This window comes from Ptychodera flava, chromosome 14 (assembly GCF_041260155.1).
Source record: "Ptychodera flava strain L36383 chromosome 14, AS_Pfla_20210202, whole genome shotgun sequence".
Taxonomy (NCBI): domain Eukaryota; kingdom Metazoa; phylum Hemichordata; class Enteropneusta; family Ptychoderidae; genus Ptychodera; species Ptychodera flava.
This window is the reverse complement of record NC_091941.1, coordinates 21,416,156-21,439,285: the sequence shown is the minus strand read 5'-3', so window position 1 is coordinate 21,439,285 and position 23,130 is coordinate 21,416,156. Positions and strand designations below refer to the sequence as shown.

Sequence of the window (23,130 nt, the reverse complement as noted above, 5' to 3'; positions counted from 1 at the left end):
AAACAAATTGCAGTTGTGCATTGCATTCCAACACAATCTGGATTGCTTAATATCAATGACGACAAGAATGGCACAAAAACTCACGGTGAAAGTTTGGCCAGCAGCAGACTTGTAGACCTGGGAGTAGTCTCCTCTTCAGTTGGAGAGCCAGCTGACTGAGCCGTGTCATCGAGGCCTATATCATTAGTAGATGACACTGCGTCATTGCTGATGGGTAAGTCTTTGGAGTCATTCAGGTCACCTGGAACATCTTTCGCCATCGCTGGCTCTTCGTCGTAAGAGAGGACCTCGAGAACCTGTGAGGTATCTTCGGTCTTCACCGTGGACGAAAGAAAGTCGACAGAGTTGCCTTCGTGTAAGATGCTGGATGGCATGTCAGTATGACTATCACTGACCTCGTCAGACGATTCTATTGGTGGGATGGCTGCCAGGTCTTCACCATGCATATCTTCTGTCTTCACCATGACAGAATGAAACTCAAAAGAACTGCCTTCGCCTAGAATGCTGGATGGCATTTCAGCATGGCTGTCGCTGAATTGGTCTGACGACTGTGGGACCTGGACATCCCCACCCTGTGTGTCATCCTCAGCCTCCTCACTGGACAGAAACTGAGACCCAAGTAGGCTGTATGCAGATGATAGTTGGGGATCATCATCACTGTTCAAAGGCAAGATGAACTCGTCTGGGTTGACCGTTTTGGGTCTGCGACCTCTCTTCCCGGTTGGCAATGGAGGAGCTAGCATTGCACTTGAGTCTTCAACGACGACTAGCTTCTTTGACTTTGCTTTGACCTTGTGTTTCCGCTTCACCTTCTTTTTGCCGGCCTGTGTTGGAGATGTATCACTTTCTGAATCACAGTCTTCCTTCGCCTGTTTTGACTTCTTTTTCTTCTTTAATTTCTTGCCATCAATACTCTTCTTGGATTTTCTGCACGACTTGGGGGTGCTCTTCTTGTGCTTGGTGAGTGACTGGGCAGTACTGTTGACCTCTGACTCCTGACTTACTTGGCTGGTGTTGAGTTCAGAACCTCTTGGCTCGTTCTGGCTTGTGGATACTGTCGTGAGCTGAGACACACCACAGCTGCGGTAGTCTCTGACGTTCATGTGAACAGAATCAGTTTTCTCGCTGGTCTCTTGCTGCTGTTCTTCCTTTCTACATTCACTGCCAGTCTTCCACCTGAATGGGTTCTTGTATATATCCCTGATGGTCACTTTCAAGTTCTTTGAAAGCGGGGCCGCCCAAACAGGTGACTGGTCGTCCTGTGGTGCAGCAGCACTTGTATGAGGAGAGGAGCTTTCCCTGTGCTGCCATGGAAATTCCATACCATTACTCTCTTCCATGATTTTCTCCACTACTGCTTTGAAAGGGGAATCATATATGTGTTGCTCTCTGTTTGGTTCATTTGCCGATTGGGTGGGCTTTGCTGTTGTTTTTCCGACGTCATGGGCCATCCTTGCATGTTGACGAGTTTCATCCGTCTGCCTGCAAGGTGCTTGTGCGTTCACTTGGGCATTGGCATCACTGTCCGTAGTACATATTTCCATGTCTTGTATGCTATACCTGTCAGGTGCTGTAGAATTCTCAGCCATTTGCTCCGCTATTGGCTGTTCCCCTTGACTCTCCAGAGCTGCGGACTTTGACTCTTCTTTCAGGAATAACATGGAGGCATTTTTGAGCTCCAGGAAATTATGGGCCAACTGTCTCAACGTGCTGGAGCTTGCATTGATGGAATTGACATTAAACGAGGCAGAGCTCTGTAAGGCTTCAAGGCTCCTGAGGTGTGGAGGTACTTCATCTTCACTCATTTGAGGGGTCATTTCTGTTTCACTGGTCTCCCTAGGCCTGGTCTTTTGTGCATTTGTAGGTCTGTCGGGTGAATCAATTTTCTGCACTGTGCTGCATTCTTCTTTCTCAGTGCCAGTTTTGCCTTCTGAGCTGACAAGGCTTTCAGCATCCATTTGTTCATTTGGAAATGTGCGACTGACAGACGATTCTCTAGTTTGTGGTACTGCGGCCATACGGGGGCTTTCAACTTCCTCCACACTGAACTGATTGGGATTTCTGACCAACTGCTCTATGATAGAGGATGGGTTTTCAGTTAGGAGGGGAGGAGTTGGGCACTGTGAGGAGGCCTCTGGTGTCCGGATCGCCGCTTCATACTCGGTGTCCACTGGTTCGGTCTTGATTGCCACCGGTTGCAGTGGTTGCCTGGCATCTTCTGCTTCTGTCTTGATTGTCACTGGCTGCTGCAGCTGACCGTGATTTGCTCCTGCTGTCCTTGTGTCAGGTGGTGTATCATTGGAGTTGTCTTGGTTCTGCCTCTCAGACACTGCTGAGACAGTGGCGCTTGCCAATCCTCGTCTCTCAGAAACGGCACCTGTTGAAGCAAGGATGTATGACCGAGCCACTCATCATTAAAAACTCTATGTCACTTCATAGCATAGTACATAGTATTGAAACTATGGACTTTACTACGTGAGACATATTGGATTGTAAATGAAGGAGAAAACACACATAAAATCTAACACTCAAGGGCAATAAACATTAGAAGACAGAGACACTGTTCAAGGCAATACATTCAAGTTCAATCAACATAGAAGGCAATGAAATGGGATCATGTGAAATCCTGATCTTGTATAGCATGGTTGTATAAGTCAGCATCTTTTTGTTCTGAGAACCTAAGTATTTGAAAAGTTGTAATTCAACTGTTAATATTTTTAGCATCATCTTGTACTACATACTGGTAGCTAATACAAACCCTCCGTTTGAAATTTATTTCAATGTGAACTTTAAGCTGTTGTCTTTTAAAAAAATTGCAAACCGCACTTTGCTGTTTCAAGGCTGGTAAATAAGGCTCATTGGCAAGCTTGATGTTAATGAATCCATCTAAGTAAACATTCAAACAGGTTGATCACACCTGTTTGGTGATTTTGCACAATGTGATGTCATATAGTTTTGCTATGGCAGTAAAATTTACATGGACAACATTCTACTTTTCCTGCAAACTCTTTGCACCAGAGACAGATTTTTACCTTTCAATATGTTCATTCTTTCTCTCCTCAGTGAATCCATTTGTTCAGTTGCCTGTTTTTTTTTTGTGGAAAAAAAAACAACAAAGATCCTCTTATTACTTTCAGAATATTTTTTTTTCAATATTGGGAAGAGTTTTGCATATTTTAATAATTTTCTCTGATGACTTCACTTGTTTTAATTCGTACGAATCTCCTTGGCAACAGGATGATGACCCTACCTAGTAATGCTTGTGTATTAAATTGGAAAAATAAATACACGATGACAAGGAATGATACTATAATATTTTTTCTGTAGAAAAATCTGTTTATAAAAAGTTGTTGGGTATACCAAGCACTGAGAAACATGTCATATTGCAGTCACTTGCATTATTGTATAATGCACCCATAAATGACATGATAACATATACCGCTCTTCACTCATGAAAGAAATTCAGCACTCACTTTGTCTCTTTCCGCTTCAATCTTCTTCAGTTCCTCCGTCTTTTTTTGAATGAAGTCTTTCATTTCAGCAACGCTTGCATTCAGCGCTGCAACGTTGTTCAGAAGCTCCTCTTCCTTCAGGGATATCTGGTAGAGGGTGTCAACATCTATGTTGAGACCGCTCTCATTTCCCGCAACAGTTGGTGGACTTATCCTTTCTGTTTTTGTTTTGCGACGTTTTGGTTCGACATCTTTTTCAAGGACTGTGACTTCTGTATTAACAGCATCCTGCTACAGAAGTAAAAAAAAAATGACTTCAATTAACCTACACACCCATGTTTTGCCTCTGTTGATATCTAATCTTGCCATAGACAATATGATCATCATAAAGATAGTTGGCCCCCTCGAAAACAAAACCTTTTTGCTCAAACTTTTTTCAAGCACCTTTCAACCATTCTCTTTCAAAATCAAAAACAGAAATCTGGGGTCATTGTGTAAATTTTGGTGTTAAATTTAAAGAAACAAATTACCAAATATTTACCGATTCAAAATTCAAAATGGCCGCCATCTCTGTCTTACGTCCATGGGGGAAAATACAGACAGACAGACAGACATCGCTGCGACATTAGCCCACGTGTGTGGCACAGATGTTTATCTTTGGTGGTGTAATGGCATGTATTGATATGCAGTAGTATCATATCAATTAACTGCTGATTTGCATATTTAATGAATTTTCGTAATTAGGCTGACATGTCAAGAAATTACTCATGAAATTTCATGAAACTTGGTATGGATGTTGAGCTCACATTGCTTTAACATTTGAATGAAGACATTTATCAGTGTCATTCAAATTAATTGCTAATTTGCATATCTAATGAACTTTCCTAATTAGTCGGCTACGTCAAGAAATACTGCATCAAATTTGATGAAACTTGGTACAGATGTAATAATGTGCAAAGACACATGACCATATTGGATCAGATCGCAAAACAAATTGACATGCACATGCATGACATAAAGAATAATCCTTGTACCAGGTTTGAATGAAATCGCTCCAGGCATCTGTGAGATATCTGCATGAACGGACGGATGCAAGGACACACCAACGGAATCACAGACATGACCAAACCTATAAGTCCCCACGGAAGTGTCTGTGGGGGCTAACAAGACAATGTCTGTCCAACAAATAAAATACTGGAATGGATATCTGTATGTGCACTGGGACATGCTGCTACAGTATATGCCTTTTGTCTTGTAAGATGCTGACTATAAAATCCTGTTAATTTATGAAGACATCTGCAGAAAATATTGAGAAGTGATTCATCATAATATAAGAGTTATAATATGGTTTGGGATGACTTACCATTTCTGAGTGTGACCTCTTTGTAGCAAGGCTGCTACTTGGACTTGGCGATCTGCAATCCAGATCTGACATTTGAAGTGTGCTCTCATTTTGGCTGTCCGCATCATCTTGGCTGTCCGTTCCACTCATCAACTGCGGCAGTGTCATGTGCGATGGCAGCAACTGTAAGCCAAACCTAGGAAGTCTGGAGGGTTGTTTCTTAGCTTGCAGGTACTGCTTCAGTTTCTCAAACTGTTTCTCCTGTCTGTGCTTAGACTGCTGGGAGCTCATCAGCTGCATGAGCCTTTGTGTCGGCCCAATGTCCTGTGAGTCTCCACTCTGTGGTCTTTGTCCGACATGCAAACGACTTCTGGCCTGTCCTAGATTTGGCTGAGCGATTCCCTCACTTCTAGCGATGTTCTTCGATGCGATGTGTTTTGATAGCTCTCTTTGTAGACTGGCTGGCAAGTTGAGTTTATTGAGATCGACGCCCTCGGCATGCTGATCTTCTTTGCTGCTGTCGCTGGATGGGTGTTCATTGCTCTTGGATCTTTGATACTGCAGAACTGTGTCATTTGTTGCACTCCCGTTGTCGTGACTTCCAACAGTAGTATCTGCCTGATGTCTGTCTTCTGTGATTGAGCCTTGAGGGTATGGTGGAAATGAATCTGATCTACAATATTTTGTGCTCTTTGATTTAACAGTTGAAGGTCTCTGTGGCTTTTGTGATGGCACTGCCACTCCTGCATGTGAATTGTTTTTAGTCATTTCATGATGTGCTCCTTCCTGTAGTCTGTCAGAAACAGAGGTTTCTACTTCCATTATGTACGCGTTTTCAAATTCACGAAAATGCAAATCTCTGCTGTGACTAATTCTATCTGGATCCTTCTCAAGGACTGGTTCAGCATGACCACGCTGAGCTGATTGGTCAGACCTGCTATCTTGTCTGACGGCACTGCTACCTGCTGTGCTTGCACCAATGTCAAAGTCACCGTACTTCATTTCAAATTCGGCACGTCTTGAATGGTGCCTGTTCGGTGATTCAGTGTCAAAAGCAAGTGTTGAAATAGAATCTGTAGGGTTCACCTTGCTGGGAGACTGAGGAGGTCGATAATGCTCAGCTGAAGCTTGTCGTTCCGGTCTCTGAATCTTTCCCAACTCTTGGCTGTACACCGTTTTCAAACTTCGATCCATGTCCTCAAGATGTTTTTGACTTCGTGCGGCATTACCCCTAGCTATCCTGTTCTTTAACTCAGATATATTTGTCTGATTCTTTCTCAATTCTTCTTTTTTGGCCTTGGCTTCACGTAGTCTTTGTAGAGCACTGCTGCTTTCAGATTTGGATTTGTTGAGGTCGCTGTTCTGTTCTTTTGATGTCTCCACGACACTTTTATTTCCTAATCTGGTCTCTACCGCTGAATCGTCTTTACTTTGAACATTTTTTCTCCCTGAAATATTGTTGTTGCCAGATGAAATGTGACTTCTGACCTCTTTCCTGCTATCATGGTTATGACTAGTTGATTCTTTTTCTCTATAATTTGATGAAGCAAGTCCTGTGACAGGCACTGCATCTAATGAACAGCTTTGTCTGTGGTGACTACTTTTACTCATTGAAAATATTTGTTTCGGGGGTCTTTGAAAATGCCTGTCACTCGTCGACTGTTGCCTATCTTCTGCACTGCTCTTTTGCGCACCCTGTGATGCAGATCGACTATGACGCCAGTGGGTAGATCCAGCTCTTTCATCCAGCTGGTACTTCCTCCTGTGGTCCCAAGAGGAGCTCGTTCTCCAGCCTTCTTCTCTTCTCGGATGCTCGGCATTCCTAGAATTACTTCTTTCATCCAACAGTGGTTTCTTGTATGGGCTGTTGTGGTCTTTCTTGTAGTCAGAGCTACTCCTAAAGGAGCTTTGATGTGCGTTAACTCTGTCTTGCCGGTAAGAGTCGCGATAAAACCCTGGGGCAGACTGAGGTCTAAAGTGGTTATAATTACCATCGCGGTATCTGTCCTGGTAAGGTCTATTTTGTTCATACACATTAGCTGGTGTATTGAAGTTGGAGAATGACTGATAGAAAGGTACATTTGACATATCAGAGTCTGTAAAACTTCTATTCCCGTGCATATCATAGTCCCACCCTGTCTGTTTTGGCGCTGGGAAGTTATGGCTGTATCTTGAGACATTCGGACCTCGGCCTAGCATAGGAGCCTCTCTGTGGATGATGATAAGACAAAATTGTATTTGCTTTCAGTTCGCTGTGATAGCAAGACAAAATTTATTTGCTTTCAGTTTGCCTTACAGAAATGCAATATGCATATTACAAATGTTTTTGGTTGACCTACACATTACTAATGAATGCACTTATGATACATGCCTTTTCCCCTGGTCAAAACATAAACATTTTTTCTGAAACTGCTATATATGTGCAAATCAACAGTTATGTAAATAACATAGCCTGTAGGCCTGATTGACAAATAACTGCAAAGTTACATTGTACCTCTTAATTTTAATTTCCACTTGTGTCTTACATGTATCTTTAAATACAATTTAAAATTTTCAATCTTTAAAATACAACTACCTGTATTAAATAAAGTGCCACTTGTGTACAGTGTTTGTTTTTGTGTGGCATACGATGTACATGTAAGCGCTTGATTTGGTGTATATAATGTTTGCAGTGGTAAGAAGCATTCATAAAAACAGAAGTAATTTCTTTGGGACCAATGAACATTTATACATACTGTACACAGCTATCCACAGCAACTTAGTTTGAAAGTGAGTTGCCATAGCTGCTTCTAAGTTAGTCAAATGACGTACTCTTCCATGGTGACTAGCATCCTTTTAACCAAAAACTGAACCATGTACGTAAGTCTATACACTGAGTTGTAACATTTTACCGGTAAACTGCTCTGATATGCAAATTACACAGAAGACACTTGAGCTGCAGAGTGGGAAAATCTGGCTCAATAAGGGTCATTGATGTGAAAGTAATACAATTTTAATATCCATAGATATGGCTGTACTTCTTTTGTATTATATTGTCAAAATCCCAGGATCGGGTGACTGTTACGTCTCTTGTAAATTGTACATCATGTCATGAAGGGGATGCATAAAGCATAAACCCTTTCAAACATATTGGAAATTGAAATGCTGGGAATTATGCAAAAAGATACAGTTACCAAACATCTCTCCAAAATGGTTTCTTTAAATTCAAAATGAGAAAAAATTACCCAGCTTACTTTCAGATAATTAGTTAATTTAATTAACTTACTTATTGAAAACAGGGAAGTCTGTTGAAGGCCGATCCGGTCGGTTTTGTTCCCTTCTTTGATCAAGCATCTGCCTATGTTGGTCAGATATGAGGTGTTTGCTGTAGGCCGACAAACCTTTGCAACTGAAGTGACATAAACTACAGATGTGTACAAAGTCCCTGAAAATAAAATGACGGTAATTATGGAAGGGTATGTTCAGTAGTCTTTTGGTTTGATGATGTTTGATACTTCAGTTATACTGCAGTACATTATTTACTGACACAAGTATCTCCTATGGAACTTAAATGTATGTCAACTACACGTACAATGCAGACCGTAGAAAATTGAAAACATTTATGAATTGAAAAATCATGAATCCATACAAAGCACAATTGGTTACATACTTTCAGTTTTCATATTAACCCTTTGAGCACTGTAATTATCTCCTGCCAAAATTTAGTGCAAAATTTTACCAATTTTTATGAATTTTTCTGTGATTTTTTGATAATTTTGGACTAAATGGACACCACATTTCATTAGCTACAGTTTTTTTACAAAATTTTGGCAAAACTCTAAGAAAAATTGACTGGGGTTTATTTTATAAAGGGGACAAAAATAGACTTTGGCACTCAAAAGGATTAATGAAAGATGTGAATGTTAATGTTGATTTCCACTGGCAGCAGTCTTGAGAGAAAGAATGTTGTAAGAGAAACTCTAATGAACCTTCAGACGGCAACCTTACCTGCCTTGTTGCTTTTCAAGTTTTTGATGATGGAGCAAAGACCAGTCATGCTCTTCATACTGAGATCTTGTGAAGTAGTCAAGGTTACACTGCTCGCAGAAAAATTCACCGTGCTTTGTTTCATTCGCCGTGTTCTGCTCCTCATTTTTGTTGCTAGGTTCTTGTCGACTCATGATTTCACCAGATTCAGCGGACCTGATGGTTTGAGACATTTAAATAATACGACTGACTGAAGGCTAAGTTTGAATGATTTGATCACTTGAAAGAATATGTGACAGTGAATACACAAGGTGGAGTAGACTTGCCTAAAGTTTGTGGGAATAAACTTCAGCAAACTTTGTTCCCTTGATAGTGTGTGATGCTAAATCCAATATAACTGCCATATATGCCAGAGCAAGATTTAAAATAAAAAAAACACAACAACAAAACAGAGCTCAATTCTAAAAAGTGCTATATGTGTAAGACTTTCATAATGAACAAAATTTTGTGTCATGTCCCTGGAAGTAAGTTAATCCATTTCAAAGTTTCTGGAGAAAGCTACTGATCTAAGTAAAAGAACCTTTACAAGTGCTTTTGTCAACTGACAATTTTTGAGTTCTTATCAGTAACCTGAACTATTTCATCTGTTAAGGTAACCAACTGCCGTGTTGAGTATTTTGAATGAACCGAACACATCAATGGAGTGTAAACAATCACAAAAGATTGCAACTTTGGCCCACTGCCAGTATGAGAATTCAAATATCACAAGTATGAACACTTCAAGTGAAAAAAGATCCTTATAGTATATGAGGTATCAAAACTTTTTCACCTTGTTTGAAAGTTATTAGCGATTTAATGGCTTCAAAGGAATACATCAAGATAGTTGTGTTATCATTATTACCAACTTATGAAAACAAATTTTGCAAAAATCCCTCCCAACCTCTTCAGTGGAAACATTCAAGTTAAAAAAAAAATACACGTAAATTTTCCTTTTTGGACACGTACCAGCAGTCAAACTTGAACAAGCCCTTTAATCATATATTTCATTAAATTTCACATGCATAAAAAAGACAGAAATTCCTGCAGAGATTTCACTACGGTGGAGGTTTGTTCATGAATGAACCAACTTGTCGGAGCATGTTCAATTACCTACATATTTGCAAAAATTTAACTGCCAATTTAATGGCTATTTGAAATTAGGTGAAAGAATACGTGTCCTCAGAAATCGTTAACTAAGGTCATTGCTACAGCCGGTAATAGAAGAACTTAAGGATCAAAATTGTGAAACTTGCTCACAGTCACTCCCTCTGAACTACTCACTGTACTAGTACAATCACGACTACACATGTTAGCGTGCGTAATGTACATGTACACATTCATAATGTACACGACTGTAACGTTTTACATGGTATCACACTCCTTGCGGAATTACGCGGTGGAGTCTAACGAACTCAGTATCGCGTTATTAATATTGTGAGACACAAAAGAGATCACCCTCTATTTTTATGAGTTCAATGTTTAAAGGTGCGAGGCCAAAATGTAGCGACAAAAATACGAACTTTTGGACGCAAATCCAGGCCAGGCAGCCTACAGGTACACACACATGCACTGGCGACGCGTCGCACAGTAGCCGGGCCTAGCTCAAAAGATACATTGTAAAGTTATTGCAAACAGCATGAGAAGGGCCACTGACCTTGCATGAGATGCTGTCGTCGAAATTTGGTTGCGCGCATTACCTCTTGACTATTCCAACAGGCACACCTCTACCAGTGTGAGCTGCAACAATCTCAGCTCACCTGAGCTGGTAAACTTGAATGAGGTGCGCCATATTCGGAAACTACATTCGCGCTAGGCATTCTGGGCGATGCCACTCGTCAGCTGTGAGCTGTGCTATGCTCTCATGAAACTGAGGTAAACAGTGTTATCGGCATATTTTCGTGATTGTTTTGGCATATATTCATAAAGTACATCTCATTTTCTCCAAATACTTTACATCTCTTTACTTTTCCCCTCGAATATTAGCTTTAAACCAACAAATCCGAAGAAGACACATCCCTTAAAAAACTTTCTCTTATTGGCTAACATGTCAGGAAGCCCGAGAATACCCATTCCAGACCCCAATCATGTAACACGTAGCTGGCTTGCTCAGAGGTAGGAGTTCCCTGTGACGTCACTGTGAAGCCATTTTGGATTTTCTCTCGGTGGAGCTGTTCCGGGATCTGTAAATTTGGTGAACATTCCGATATTTTTACCGTTTGAAGCACCCCACAAGGTATTTAATCAACTGTGTAACGAATTTCACTTTCCCCTGTAAATCTTCGTTGATTCATTTCCGTCTTGCGTAACCTTAGATGTTGTCGCTCAGTTGTATTGATGGGGTTTTGATTTTTTTTCTCAGTGCAGCCGGCCTGATTTAATATGAAACGTGAATTTCAGTTTGCCGTATACATTCAATGCATGTGTTGTCACACTTAGCTGTATGTTACACGACTTTCCGATACACATACACACTCACTCATAAGTTGTGGTCATTGTTTCATTTTTAATAGCACCAACTGTCATTGAAGTACATCTACAAAAGTTCTCGCAAGTCCGTGTTTTGTATTTCAGTCCACAAATGAATTACTTTAGGAAATTAGAGCGAGTGTGCTGCACAGTCAAATGGAAGGAAACTTTATTTTGACGTGAACTCTGATGAATTTTAGAGATTAGTATTCCAATTGACAGCACAAAAAACATTCGGTATTTTGAATAGATGAAGTTTTATTTCTAAATCAGTATATAAAAAAGAATGGAAATACTGACATCATATTATTAGACATGTAGGGCAATGACACAAGGGGGCCTTAAAACATTTAAATATTAATTTGGATAAGTAATATTGTGAAATTGTTATCTGTTACCACAATTGTTTAATAATAATGTCATCAGTATTTTGGTGTCCGTTTTAAGTGCTGTGTTCAGATGTTTTCAGCAAGACCCTGTATTGATACAAAAAAGAGCAAATCAGCTTATAAGTTATGACATATGAATGACGACGGTCAACCTTGTTACTCAATTTCCTCAGTTCCCCAGAGACCCCAGCTGAATATTCTCGAAGATGCAGAGAGAATTAATGTTCTCAATTTTAATATGTGATTTGTATTGCACAGTATTAAAGGAGATGCAGTTGTTTACATCGACAGTCACAAGGCCGTAATATAGTTGAGTTCTTACTTGCAGACATAAACATGAAGTCAGTAATGCCCTTGCATTTTTTTCAGTGATTTGTTTAGAATTTTTTTTTTTCGAGTTTCATTGAAATATTCATCTGTGTGTATTAAAGGTATACTGTCACCTGTTCAAATTTTGCCACAGTTACCATGGAAAGAGAAAATCTAACCAATCACAGATTTTAAGCGGGTGGCCACTTTTTAAAAACAGTGCCCTCACATGCGCGTTTTGAATACCAAGGAACACCCCTTTGACCATATATGGGCATATTCAGATTAAATGTGACTGTATACCTTTAATAGTCATCAGTTGTAAACCTGGTAATATGGAAATAGCAAAGGCATATTGACTTAGCTTGTGCTTGCTTGAATTTTCATAAATGATATGCAACAGAAATTTCTTGCAAGTAAGATAAACTATCCAGGTGTTGAGATATGGTCTGTTATTTTCTGTGCTAGCAAGACAATTTATACTTATAGTGAATACAGCTGTTCTGTAATCTGATTCATAAAAGACAATTGTAGGATTGTGTAGAGGAAGTGGTGAACATACAATGTTTCTGTGATGAAGTTATTCATTGAACATTTATTTAGTCGTGAATAAATAAATAAATTTGAGTTTTTGGAACACTTACTATACAAAAATCATACTTAAATAAGTAAAGGCTATTATATTTTCCAGATCAGTAATTTAAAAGTTATAAATAGTATATATAGTATGTTCTACAATATTGATTTTGAAATTACCAAAATTTTTCCTTGCTCTGACCAAAGACTGAACATTGATTTTTGGACAATTTACATAATGGCACTCTCATTATTAACATTAATGATCAGGTCATGACCGTTTCAGTGTTTCCATATAGTTATTTGTTCACTTGAGTATGAAATTGCATCATCAGTGGAAATAAATAAAGTACACTTTCCTCAATAAAACTGAATAAATATTGAAGACTTGTGATATTTACATATTGAGAAATGGTTGAGTCCATGGAGGGCTTGTAAAGTACCGATATGGTAATTCTAAGTATACCCACTTTATACAAAAGCTGTTATCCCTTCGTTTGACATTTGTTAACCTGTCAATTGAAAAGTAGAAGAGTGAAGGAAACGGTCAATACAATTATTGAAAATCTCAGACTTCAGAAAGATAATTTGCAAAATTCACTGAAAGATTTCTGCACACACAACGATGTCTGACAAAATGATGCTTATATTTTGATAAAGAGAAAAACATTTATTTGTCTTGATAACATAGTATAATGAAAGAAATAATTAAATAAAAGAGTTACTTTAGTCTTTTTTCAAAGTCATGACCCACCAATACTATGTCACTGTGTGTATAAATATATCAATAGTTATTCTAGCCACAAATAAAGTTCCTCAAATCAGATCGGAAAACTGTTTTGGTAGGCTAATGATTCAGCCCCACAGGTTCTGTCAGTGGTCACCTGTAGTTATTTTGTTGTGTTTTCATGTGTTTTCCAAATTGACCACTGATTGTTTTTAATAGTGTTCGATCTGTCACAAAGATTGCATTTCACTCCATCGGAATGTATTCTGTTGAAGTAGACTGGCCAAGTAAAATAGTAAATGTTTCTATGTTTCACACACAATGGTATCAGTAGGCTTTTGGTACATTCAAATATCACTTCAATGCGCCTTTTGTAAGTGTAATAATTTGGGTACTTCAAATAGTTCATGTGCAATTTATAAAGAAAACCCTGAAGCTATTGTATGCCTTTGAGTTGAATGACAAAATAACCAGATGTCAGTGAGAGTACAAAAAATGCTGTTGATAAAACACCTCTTTCAGGATTTTAAAGTTCTTTGCCGATGTATCATTGAGCTCAGTTCTAGTAGCCACAGATTATATGTATACTTATGAGTACATGTATCACTGTAGTTGTAATGTCATGTGCATTGGTTACCATAATTTTGGACATCTCACTCCAGGGTCGTATGGTTTGCCACATAGTAAAAGTTCATTAAGGTCCATAACCATTTTAGTGAGTTATCTGGGTTCTTATTGAAGCAAAAGACTGCGAAACAGACATGATTTAGCAAGAGTGTACAGGTAGCTAACACTTGATAATTCTGAATACTTGTTCGAATGTTATTCTGATTTCGTGAAAATTTTGCAATCTTGAGTTTTGTGATTGATGAGTCCCCTCAGGCATGTAGAGCAGCCTCCAGCAGTGACAGCTGACGCGTTCTAAGTAAAATGGATTCATTTGCCCTTCCTAAATTACTGCTTTTGAAATGAAAAAGAAGAAGTGAAAGTGATTTCTGTGATACTTGAAAATACTAATACTGGCAACATAAATGAACTGTGCTTTAAATGTATCTGTCACAGATATTTACTCAAATGTTTTATAAATACAGGGCAGTGTTATTACAAAAGTAGGCTGACTGGTTTCAAAACATAGCAAATTTATAAACACAACATGATATAAATAATAGCTAGTCTTGATCCAAATGTCAGTCTTGAAATCAGGTAAACTGATCACATCTACTGTCTGACTTGCGCAAAGAGTACACTGTTTGAGTGATTCCATGCACAGTAGCCTGTACAGAGACAGTTTCAGAATTGATGGCCCTTGAACTAATAACTTATATGCAGTGGCTCTTTACAGGCAGGTAAAATGCAGCCAAACACTCCGTTAAAGGCCTTTTCTGCACACATCTTTCCTTGTTATTGTATCATGCATAGAACTGTAGAAGTAACCGTATGGGTAATTTCTTTCAAATCAATTGCTCACTCATTTTAAAATGGGAACCCTTTTATTCCCCTATTCCAGATGCACGTAGACAAAAATATCATTCCATGTGTTTTTTCTCAGAGATTCATTCCTTAAAAATTATTGTTTTCATGAATCAAATGTAGTACTCTGTGGCAATAAGATGATGTACAACATTTCTAAAAATACTATTATCATACTGATATGCATACCTAAAGGCATTGATTTAAATTTTCACTGTACTTGATCAAATTTTTCGTGGCATCTTGGCAAATCTGCACACTCATTTAATCAGACATTTACAAAGAGGGAAGTAGGTAATTTGCTGTATTCCTTTGGATATTTTGTGTATAAAACAGGATATTACTCCGTCTGTCATCTTTTCTGACATATATTAATACATTGAGAATAATTCTGTTTGCCTACTTGTGAATGATATTGTATTTGTGCTGATGGTTTGTGTGTGTGTTATTCACCGGCTTATTTCCATCTTTAAACCTGCAACACTGTGCACTTTTTGTGAGAATTAATATTAACATATGGGATGCATACATGCTTTGTCGTAAATATACCTTTTAATTGATCCTTGATTAAATAATGCAAACATGCATTATTTTTTGTAGATAATGTCATTTGACATAACATCCAATCATCAAAGTGTAGCAAGATCTGAAAAAATAGGCCAATCAAAGCATAGTTGCCATTCTGATTTTTATTTCATTATGATCACTTCCCTTGGTAAATCAATTGTAATGATTATAATCATCATAACATAAACTAATAAAAAAAGTGCAATAAGTCACAGTATAATACTGTATTGATGGGATTTACCACCAGCTGCAGAAGATATTCAACGGTTTACTGTGTTTGATGTCAGTTGTGTTGGTGCAATACCAAAAGAAAGATAGAAAGATTAAACAACTGAGTCCTTGACTTGTAGGCAAATGTATTCCATTTTGTAAAGAATTACTGTAAGCTATACAACCATTCAAAATGTGTAGAAACATTATATATATATATATATATATATATATATATATATATATATATATATATATATATACTGCAATACCACATAAAATGCACAAGTTCACATACACACCAGTTGCCATGGAGATGAATTGGCTGGCTATCTGAGGAATCAACCACTGTAAATTTAAACTTTAAAGCTTTTCAGTGTGACTATATTGTCAATAATAACAATTTCTAAGTCAAGAAATCATTACCTTGGTAGTGATGCAAATCTAACATTGATGTCTGACTGAGTGCCTCCCTCTGCCTGTCCATGACACAGGACAACCATCCGTTATGCGCATCTCACCACAACTTACAAGTGGAAAATTTCCAGTTTTCATCTCTTTATCACACAACAATTGCTTCTCCCAGATGTGGTGTCCCCAGTGCAAAAAAAAGATGTATATTAAACAGTATGATGGTTCAGACCATTTACGCTTTCCTTGCAATGGGGTGAGGGTCCATTACTCTGCGTAACTTTTCAATTTGATAGAAACCTTGTAGGAATACTTTCAATGGTGTGAGGTGCACCACATATAACTGCTAAACTGATCAAAAACCTTCCCGAAAGTTTCACATACAACTGCTAAACTGATCAAAAACCTTCCCGAAAGTTTAAGTGGCTCTAATAGTTTTTACTCATATTGGCTCACATTTTATAGCATACTGGAAGTGGAAGTGCAAACTCTTCCTTTTTCTACTGTTCACTTTAAAAACCACATGCTGGCTGAAAAATTGCTCATGAATGTGTTCATTAACTTTATTTGCTATTGCGTGTAACACTTATGATAACGTAAACTGGATGCCATTAGTACAGTTTGTCTCTAGTGTTAAACCTGCAGTCTTTTCTTACTGTTCAGACAGGTTTGAAAATCAATAACATTAATAATACTATGATGGCAAATGTACAATGATTACTGTGATTTCGAAGTACGGGTAGTTCTCTGGGAGAAGATATATAACCCTTGTGAACTTTAAGTGGTATGGGGAGAAGTAGAGTGATTTTATGATACTTCATAGAAGTTCCTAAGAAAGGAAACACTTTTGAGGTGTAATTATATTAACATCAACAGTTGAAGTGCAGTGGTGTAAGGGCAAAGGTATAATGATTTTATTGCACTTCAAGGCCTGGTTGCTGTAGAGAGAAATCAATAAAAAGGTTAGTTCCTTCCCATCCAAACATAAGGAGGAAGAGGGTAAAATTACTACAGAGTTATGATATTTCAAAAGAGTTCTCATGTACTAGTGGTAAAGAGGTCAATAGTAAATTTATGTCCACAGTTTTTGTCGTTTTGGTATGTGTGTATGTGGCTATACTTTCAGTCATAGAACCAAAGTACAGAATTTCAATTAGAGGGTTTGGTAATTATGAATCAACCAGTTTCAAAGCAATTTGAGGGCTGCAAAATGGTATACAGAGAAATGTTATCACTTATTTTACTGATAAATGAAAGCCGCTGATCAAATGATGAGATGATACAGGCATTTTGGTTTGCCTCTTTACGTTAGCCGTATTATACGCAGTTTTGTTAACTTTCCAATAGGATTTTTGTTCAAATGATATTTTTTCCAGAGATTGAGACAGTTTTGGCTAGTGTTGACTGCAGTTCTTTCAAACATAGCAAGCTAACAAATTGTGAAACTTTTCTCAAATCAGATTTCCATGATTTATAAAGTCTGTTCAAGTATGTTAAAATGTGAAGTATTGTAGCTGTATCACCTGTCTATTAACAACGTCCTTGAGAACATCATGGTGCAAACTTTTACTACCTTAACATTTTGTCTGAACCCGACCCTATATTATTCAGGTGGTCTATTCACAGTAATCCACCAGAAAAAGTTTTGCAGTTCTGGAAAGTTTGCCAATGCTTTAGAGACTTTGGACAGGGAAGCCAGTTTGCAATATTTAAAGTTCTCTAGGTATTCTGCATTTTTTGCTCACGTGTTCACACACGTGAGCATATGGTTTAGCCATGTCTGTCTGTGTGTGTGTCTGTATCCCCATTATCTCAAAAACGGCTGAACGTATTTCAGTCAAATTTGGTAGACATCTTCAGAATTCAAATGGCTAGAACTGAAAAGGTTTTGGTCGGCGCGGCTTGCATATTAATGAAGTTATCACAGTTTTAATTTTTGTGATACATGGTAGTCTATGGCAAGCATGATGACCATGGTTTCTGGACATCTCGACCCCTAACCAACTCGACCCCAGTCAACTCGACCCGCTACCAACCTAACCCTGGTTAGACCTTATAGCCTTGCTCCTTCATGCCAAATATCAAAGTCACAGGTCTTGCCAATTTTGAGAAGAAGATTTTTAAAGTATTATTTTTCTGATTTTTCTATGACCTTTGACCTCCCCTATACCTATGCAGCTAAGCTATGGCAATGGCTTATTCTGGCCTATGTTAAAGTCCAAGACAGCCAGCGTCTATTGGACAATGGCCAGTAGGGGACCAAATTGCTCTCCACAATTTTGGGGATTCCACTTGACCTTTGACCTTGGCATCTTCCTGCAACTCATTTATTATGTGCATTTCTAATTCTGAGCTAGCCAATAGAGCTAGAGGTCTGATTTTTGGTATATAGGGATAACTTAGCAATACAATTTTTTTGACAAAATGTCATGTGACCTTGATGACCTTTGACCTCAAATATACATATATGACCATAACTAAGTAACCACAAGTGCTACACCCTTCATATTTGGTATGATGGGAGACCTTATGACATCACATCCTGTACCTCATTAATTATGCGCATATCTAATTCTGAGCCAGCCAATAGAGCTAGAGGTCTGATTTTTGGTATATAGGTATAACTTAGCAATACAATTTTGTTGACAAAATGTCATGTGACCTTGATGACCTTTGACCTCAAATATACATATATGGCCATAACTAAGTAACCCCAAGTGCTACACCCTTCATATTTGGTATGATGGGAGACCTTATGACACCACATCCTGTACCTCATTAATTATGCGCATATCTAATTCTGAGCCAGCCAATAGAGCTAGAGGTCTGATTTTTGGTATATAGGGATAACTTAGTAATACAATTTTTTTGACAAAATGTCATGTGACCATGATGACCTTTGACCTCAAATATACATATATGGCCATAACTAAGTAACCCCAAGTGCTACACCCTTCATATTTGGTATGATGGGAGACCTTATGACACCACATCCTGTACCTCATTTATTATGCGCATATCTAATTCTGAGCCAGCCAATAGAGCTAGAGGTCTGATTTTCGGTATATAGGGATAACTTAGCAATACAATTTTTTTGACAAAATGTCATGTGACCTTGATGACCTTTGACCTCAAATATACATATATGGCCATAACTAAGTAACCACAAGTGCTACACCCTTCATATTTGGTATGATGGGAGACCTTATGACATCACATCCTGTACCTCATTAATTATGTGCATATCTAATTCTGAGCCAGCCAATAGAGCTAGAGGTCTGATTTTTGGTATATAGGGATAACTTAACTTAACTTTAACTTGATTTTAGTCATTGAAACTTGCTATATACATCAAAGATACTGTGATATAACATTATTGAAAGTCAAAAGACATTTTTACTTCAGCCAATTCCTAATTTGCATATTAAATGAATTTTCATACTTAGGGATATTCATCTGAATTGACTTGATCAAAATTGATGTAACTTGCTATGTACATTTCAGACACTGTAATACAATATTATTGAAAGTCATTAAGCATTTTCTCTTCAGCCAATTCCTAATTTGCATGTTTAATGAACTTTCCTAATTAGAGATATATATCTGAATTGACTTGACCAAAGTTGACAAAACTTGCTACATATATTGCAGATACCATGATACAACATTATTGACAATCATTAAGCATTTTTACTTAAGTCAATTCCTAATTTACATATTTAATGAACTTTGCTTATTAGGGATATATACTGGGATTTACTTGATCAAAGTTGGCAAAACATGACAACATTGATGATTATACCTGGTTAAAACAATATCGAAAGTCATTTTACATTTTCATGTCAGCTAATTTACAATTTGCTAGATATGCAAGGTCGAGCTTTCACAGCTCGGCATATATGGCTTGAAGGACTTGGCCAACGGTAATTACACTTGCTATATAAAATGGTGATACAATGACAGCAGTCAAAGAACTTAAATATTTTTATTTCAGCTAATTACATATTTGTATACTTCATGACCTTTGAGAATTAATCGGCGGTGATTATTGTTCATTATGTTGATCATAATTCTTTCAATGAAGTTGCAAACATGTGGCAAAGGTTCAAATTTACACATAACTGTATGAAACACGTGAGCATTTTCAGTTCATATCTGGTTTAACTTTGTGTGCAGTTGTTGTATCATCTGTTGCCTTGCATGAATCATTTTGTTTGCCAATTGTTACCATCTGCTTGAGTATCAAATATTGGAATATTTTGATATTGCAAGCTATGGTGTATATGCACTGAAATACAGGACAATAATCCATGCAGATCGAGAAATACAAACACTTTTACTCATTTTGAACTGGAACATTTCTTGCTGCTGAGTGAGAAACACATACATCTCAGTTAATATCATTTTTCAATGAAAAAATTGTTTTGAAAAATTCGTCTTTGCATTAGATCAGTTAACCACACTGTGATAGTGAACAGGTGTCATGTACAGGATGTTACCTTATCTGACTTTGTGGGTTCAACAAGATTAATTAAAAAGAACATCTGTCTGATCATAGACAGTAGAGACTGTCTATGGTGTGATTTAAGAAAAGTGGATGCTAAACGTAACCAAACACAGATTTTCAACACACAAAATACCAGATATGAACTGGAAATGCTCCCGTGTTTCAGTATATTGCAGCTGTCAGTTAATTGAAACTTTTGGACTGCTGTCATTGTATCGGCACTCTACTTTTGCCTTTGGTCAAGTCCTTCAAACTTTATATGCCAAACTTTGAAAGTTCATCAAATATGCGAATTATAAATTAGCTGACGCGAAAATCCAAAGTGCCTTTCAGTACTATTATATAACTTTATCATCAATATATATAGAAGTTTTGTCAACTTTGATCAAGTCCTTTTAGGTTAATGTGGTTAATTTGGAATGTTCATAAAAATGCAGCTGACATGGAAATGCAAAATCTCTTTCACTAATACAATATCATTATCTCATCAATATCATTAATTAGTTTCATAACTTTGTTGAAGTCCTTCCTTCCAGTCTTGTGTCGCACATTCAGAAAGTTTGTTAAATTGAAAATTAGTAATGAGCTGAAGACAAAATGCTAAATGACTTTCAATAATGTTATATAGTATCTTCAATGTATATAGCAACTTTTATCAACTTTGATTATGACAATCCACATATATATCCCTAATTATGAAAGTTCGTTAAACATGCAAGTTAGTAATTAGCTTATTTTAAAATGTAAAACGATTTCCAATGATGTTATATCACAGTATCTTCAATATAAATAGCAAGTTTCGTCGACTTTGATGAGGTCAATCCAGATTTTATCCCCAATTAAGAAGGTTCATTACATTTGTAAATTAGTAGCTAGCTGAAGTAAAAATGCTATTGACTTTCAATAATGTTATATCAAAATATCTTCAATGTACATATCAAGTTTCATCAACTTTAATCAAGTCGATTCAGATATACTATGTATCCCTAATTAGCAAAGTTAGTTAAATATGCAAATTAGTTATCTTCTTATCTAAAAGCTCTCTAAAATGCTGAATGACTTTCAATAATGTTGTATCATAGTATATTCAATGTACATAGCAAGGTTCATCAACTTTGGTCAAGTAAATACAGAGATATATCCCTAATTATGAAAGTTCATCAAATATGCAAATCAGCAATTACGGTCATGTCATCCTTTAATATCTGACATGGCTGATATATCTTAGTGTGATAATTATTTTCAGCAAATCTCATCAATTTTTTTCAGCTGTTCTCAGTGTATATCTGCTTTTTCATTAATTGTGCTAATAAGCATAAAGTCTGCAAACCACACACCCCCTGAAGCAATCAGTTCTTACCATTCCCAAACAGAGTGCATGTACATCATGATTTCATTCCAATCCTATCAGCCCTGTTTGAAATATCATGCCAACAGACAGACAGACAGACAGTCAGATATCACTGCAACATTAGCTCATGTTAGCTAATAAATATTACCATTGGTTGTACAACTTACCAGGAAAAGTCAGGTTCACTTGCATCAATAACACTGTATTTCTTTTTGTATTTTAGAAGCTAAGGGTAATTTGTGTCAATCGATATAAGATTCTAACCATTCTTTAAGCGAGATTTTTACACCTGCATGAATCTTATTGACGAGAAGAGTATAGAGACGATTGCGGTTCAGGAAATCAATTGAAGGAAGGGCAAATTTAGTAATTTATGCAAGGCAACAGCAGTTTTGATCTCTTTACTCTACACACAACGGAAGGCAGTTTCAGTTGCACTGACTAACTGTTGTTTTGACACTGGCCAGGTGTGTTGGAAGAGTGTGCACATGCATCAAAATGACCATGTACAGAAAAAAAATAGCATTTAGGGTAATTGGAAAATAAAGACGTGACTGATGGAAAATATGTCAGTTCATGAAAGGAAAAACAGTGAAGTGTACTTGACAAAGTTATCCACTTTCAGTGCACTACATGTTTGATGCTGTATAAGTAATTGAAAATCATATGACACTGGTTTTCAATTTTCTAGATAATTTTTGATTAATTATTGCGTGTTAATTACTATGGTGTTTTGTGATTAAAATTTTGTTCTCTTTGCCCCTGATAGACAACCAAAATGAACCAGTTAGTTTCAACCATCAAGGCAAAGGAATGCATTCACTAATACCAGTTACATAAATTGCATGTTTCTTTAAAGCTCCAGCCATAATTTCTGATGCATTTGCTGTAAAGTTTTTGTCCCGTCTGTAAAAATTGTAATCTCTTTCTTTTCCCCAAATCATGTCAGACTATCAAGCATTCAAATTGTCAAACCAGCCTGTATGTGTTTGTTAGGGACTGGTCAGTTTCTTCAGCCTGGGGGGGGGCCGGTGGATTATTTTTTGCCCACGTCAAAAAGTGGCTGACCCCCCCTATTCCAAATTTTGAAAACAGGGTGACCCCCCCTATTCCAAATTTCGAAAACAGGGTGACCCCCCCCCCCTGGGGCACGACATAGGTAAAACAAAAGGTGGACATAAATTATATATATATAAATATATATATATATATATATATATATATATATATATATATATATATATATATGTTTACATATATTTATATTTTAAATAGTCATTTTTTGTTTTAATGAAATTGTTGACATGTCAGTTGTAAGATAGGAATTTCAAAGTGTCAATCTTAAAGT

The 23,130-nt window shown here is 37.3% G+C and overlaps 2 protein-coding genes across 9 annotated transcripts in view; one reads left to right on the top strand and one right to left on the bottom strand.

The window, feature by feature from the left end:
• Positions 1-10,599, bottom strand: part of LOC139149722 (zinc finger protein 106-like) — a 37,081-nt gene extending 26,482 nt beyond the window's left edge. For both annotated transcript variants that reach the window (XM_070721657.1, XM_070721658.1), the window contains exons 1-7: positions 10,454-10,599; positions 8,782-8,976; positions 8,060-8,218; positions 4,816-7,003; positions 3,474-3,743; positions 3,033-3,084; positions 85-2,377 (exon numbers count right to left, since the gene is read on the bottom strand). In XM_070721657.1, the coding sequence (XP_070577758.1) occupies positions 85-2,377; positions 3,033-3,084; positions 3,474-3,743; positions 4,816-7,003; positions 8,060-8,218; positions 8,782-8,954 (5,135 nt within the window). In that variant the 5' untranslated portion in view covers positions 8,955-8,976; positions 10,454-10,599. The remainder of the gene's footprint in view (positions 1-84; positions 2,378-3,032; positions 3,085-3,473; positions 3,744-4,815; positions 7,004-8,059; positions 8,219-8,781; positions 8,977-10,453) is intronic.
• Positions 10,600-10,619: 20 nt separating this feature from the next.
• Positions 10,620-23,130, top strand: part of LOC139149727 (synaptosomal-associated protein 25-like) — a 77,422-nt gene continuing 64,911 nt past the window's right edge. For 4 of the 7 annotated variants that reach the window (XM_070721676.1, XM_070721677.1, XM_070721679.1 and 1 more), the window contains exon 1: positions 10,705-11,032. The gene's annotated coding sequence lies outside the window, so the exon portion shown is untranslated. Of the gene's footprint in view, positions 10,672-10,699; positions 11,033-23,130 lie in introns of those variants that run through there. The other 3 variants (XM_070721680.1, XM_070721673.1, XM_070721674.1) reach the window with 3 other exon arrangements.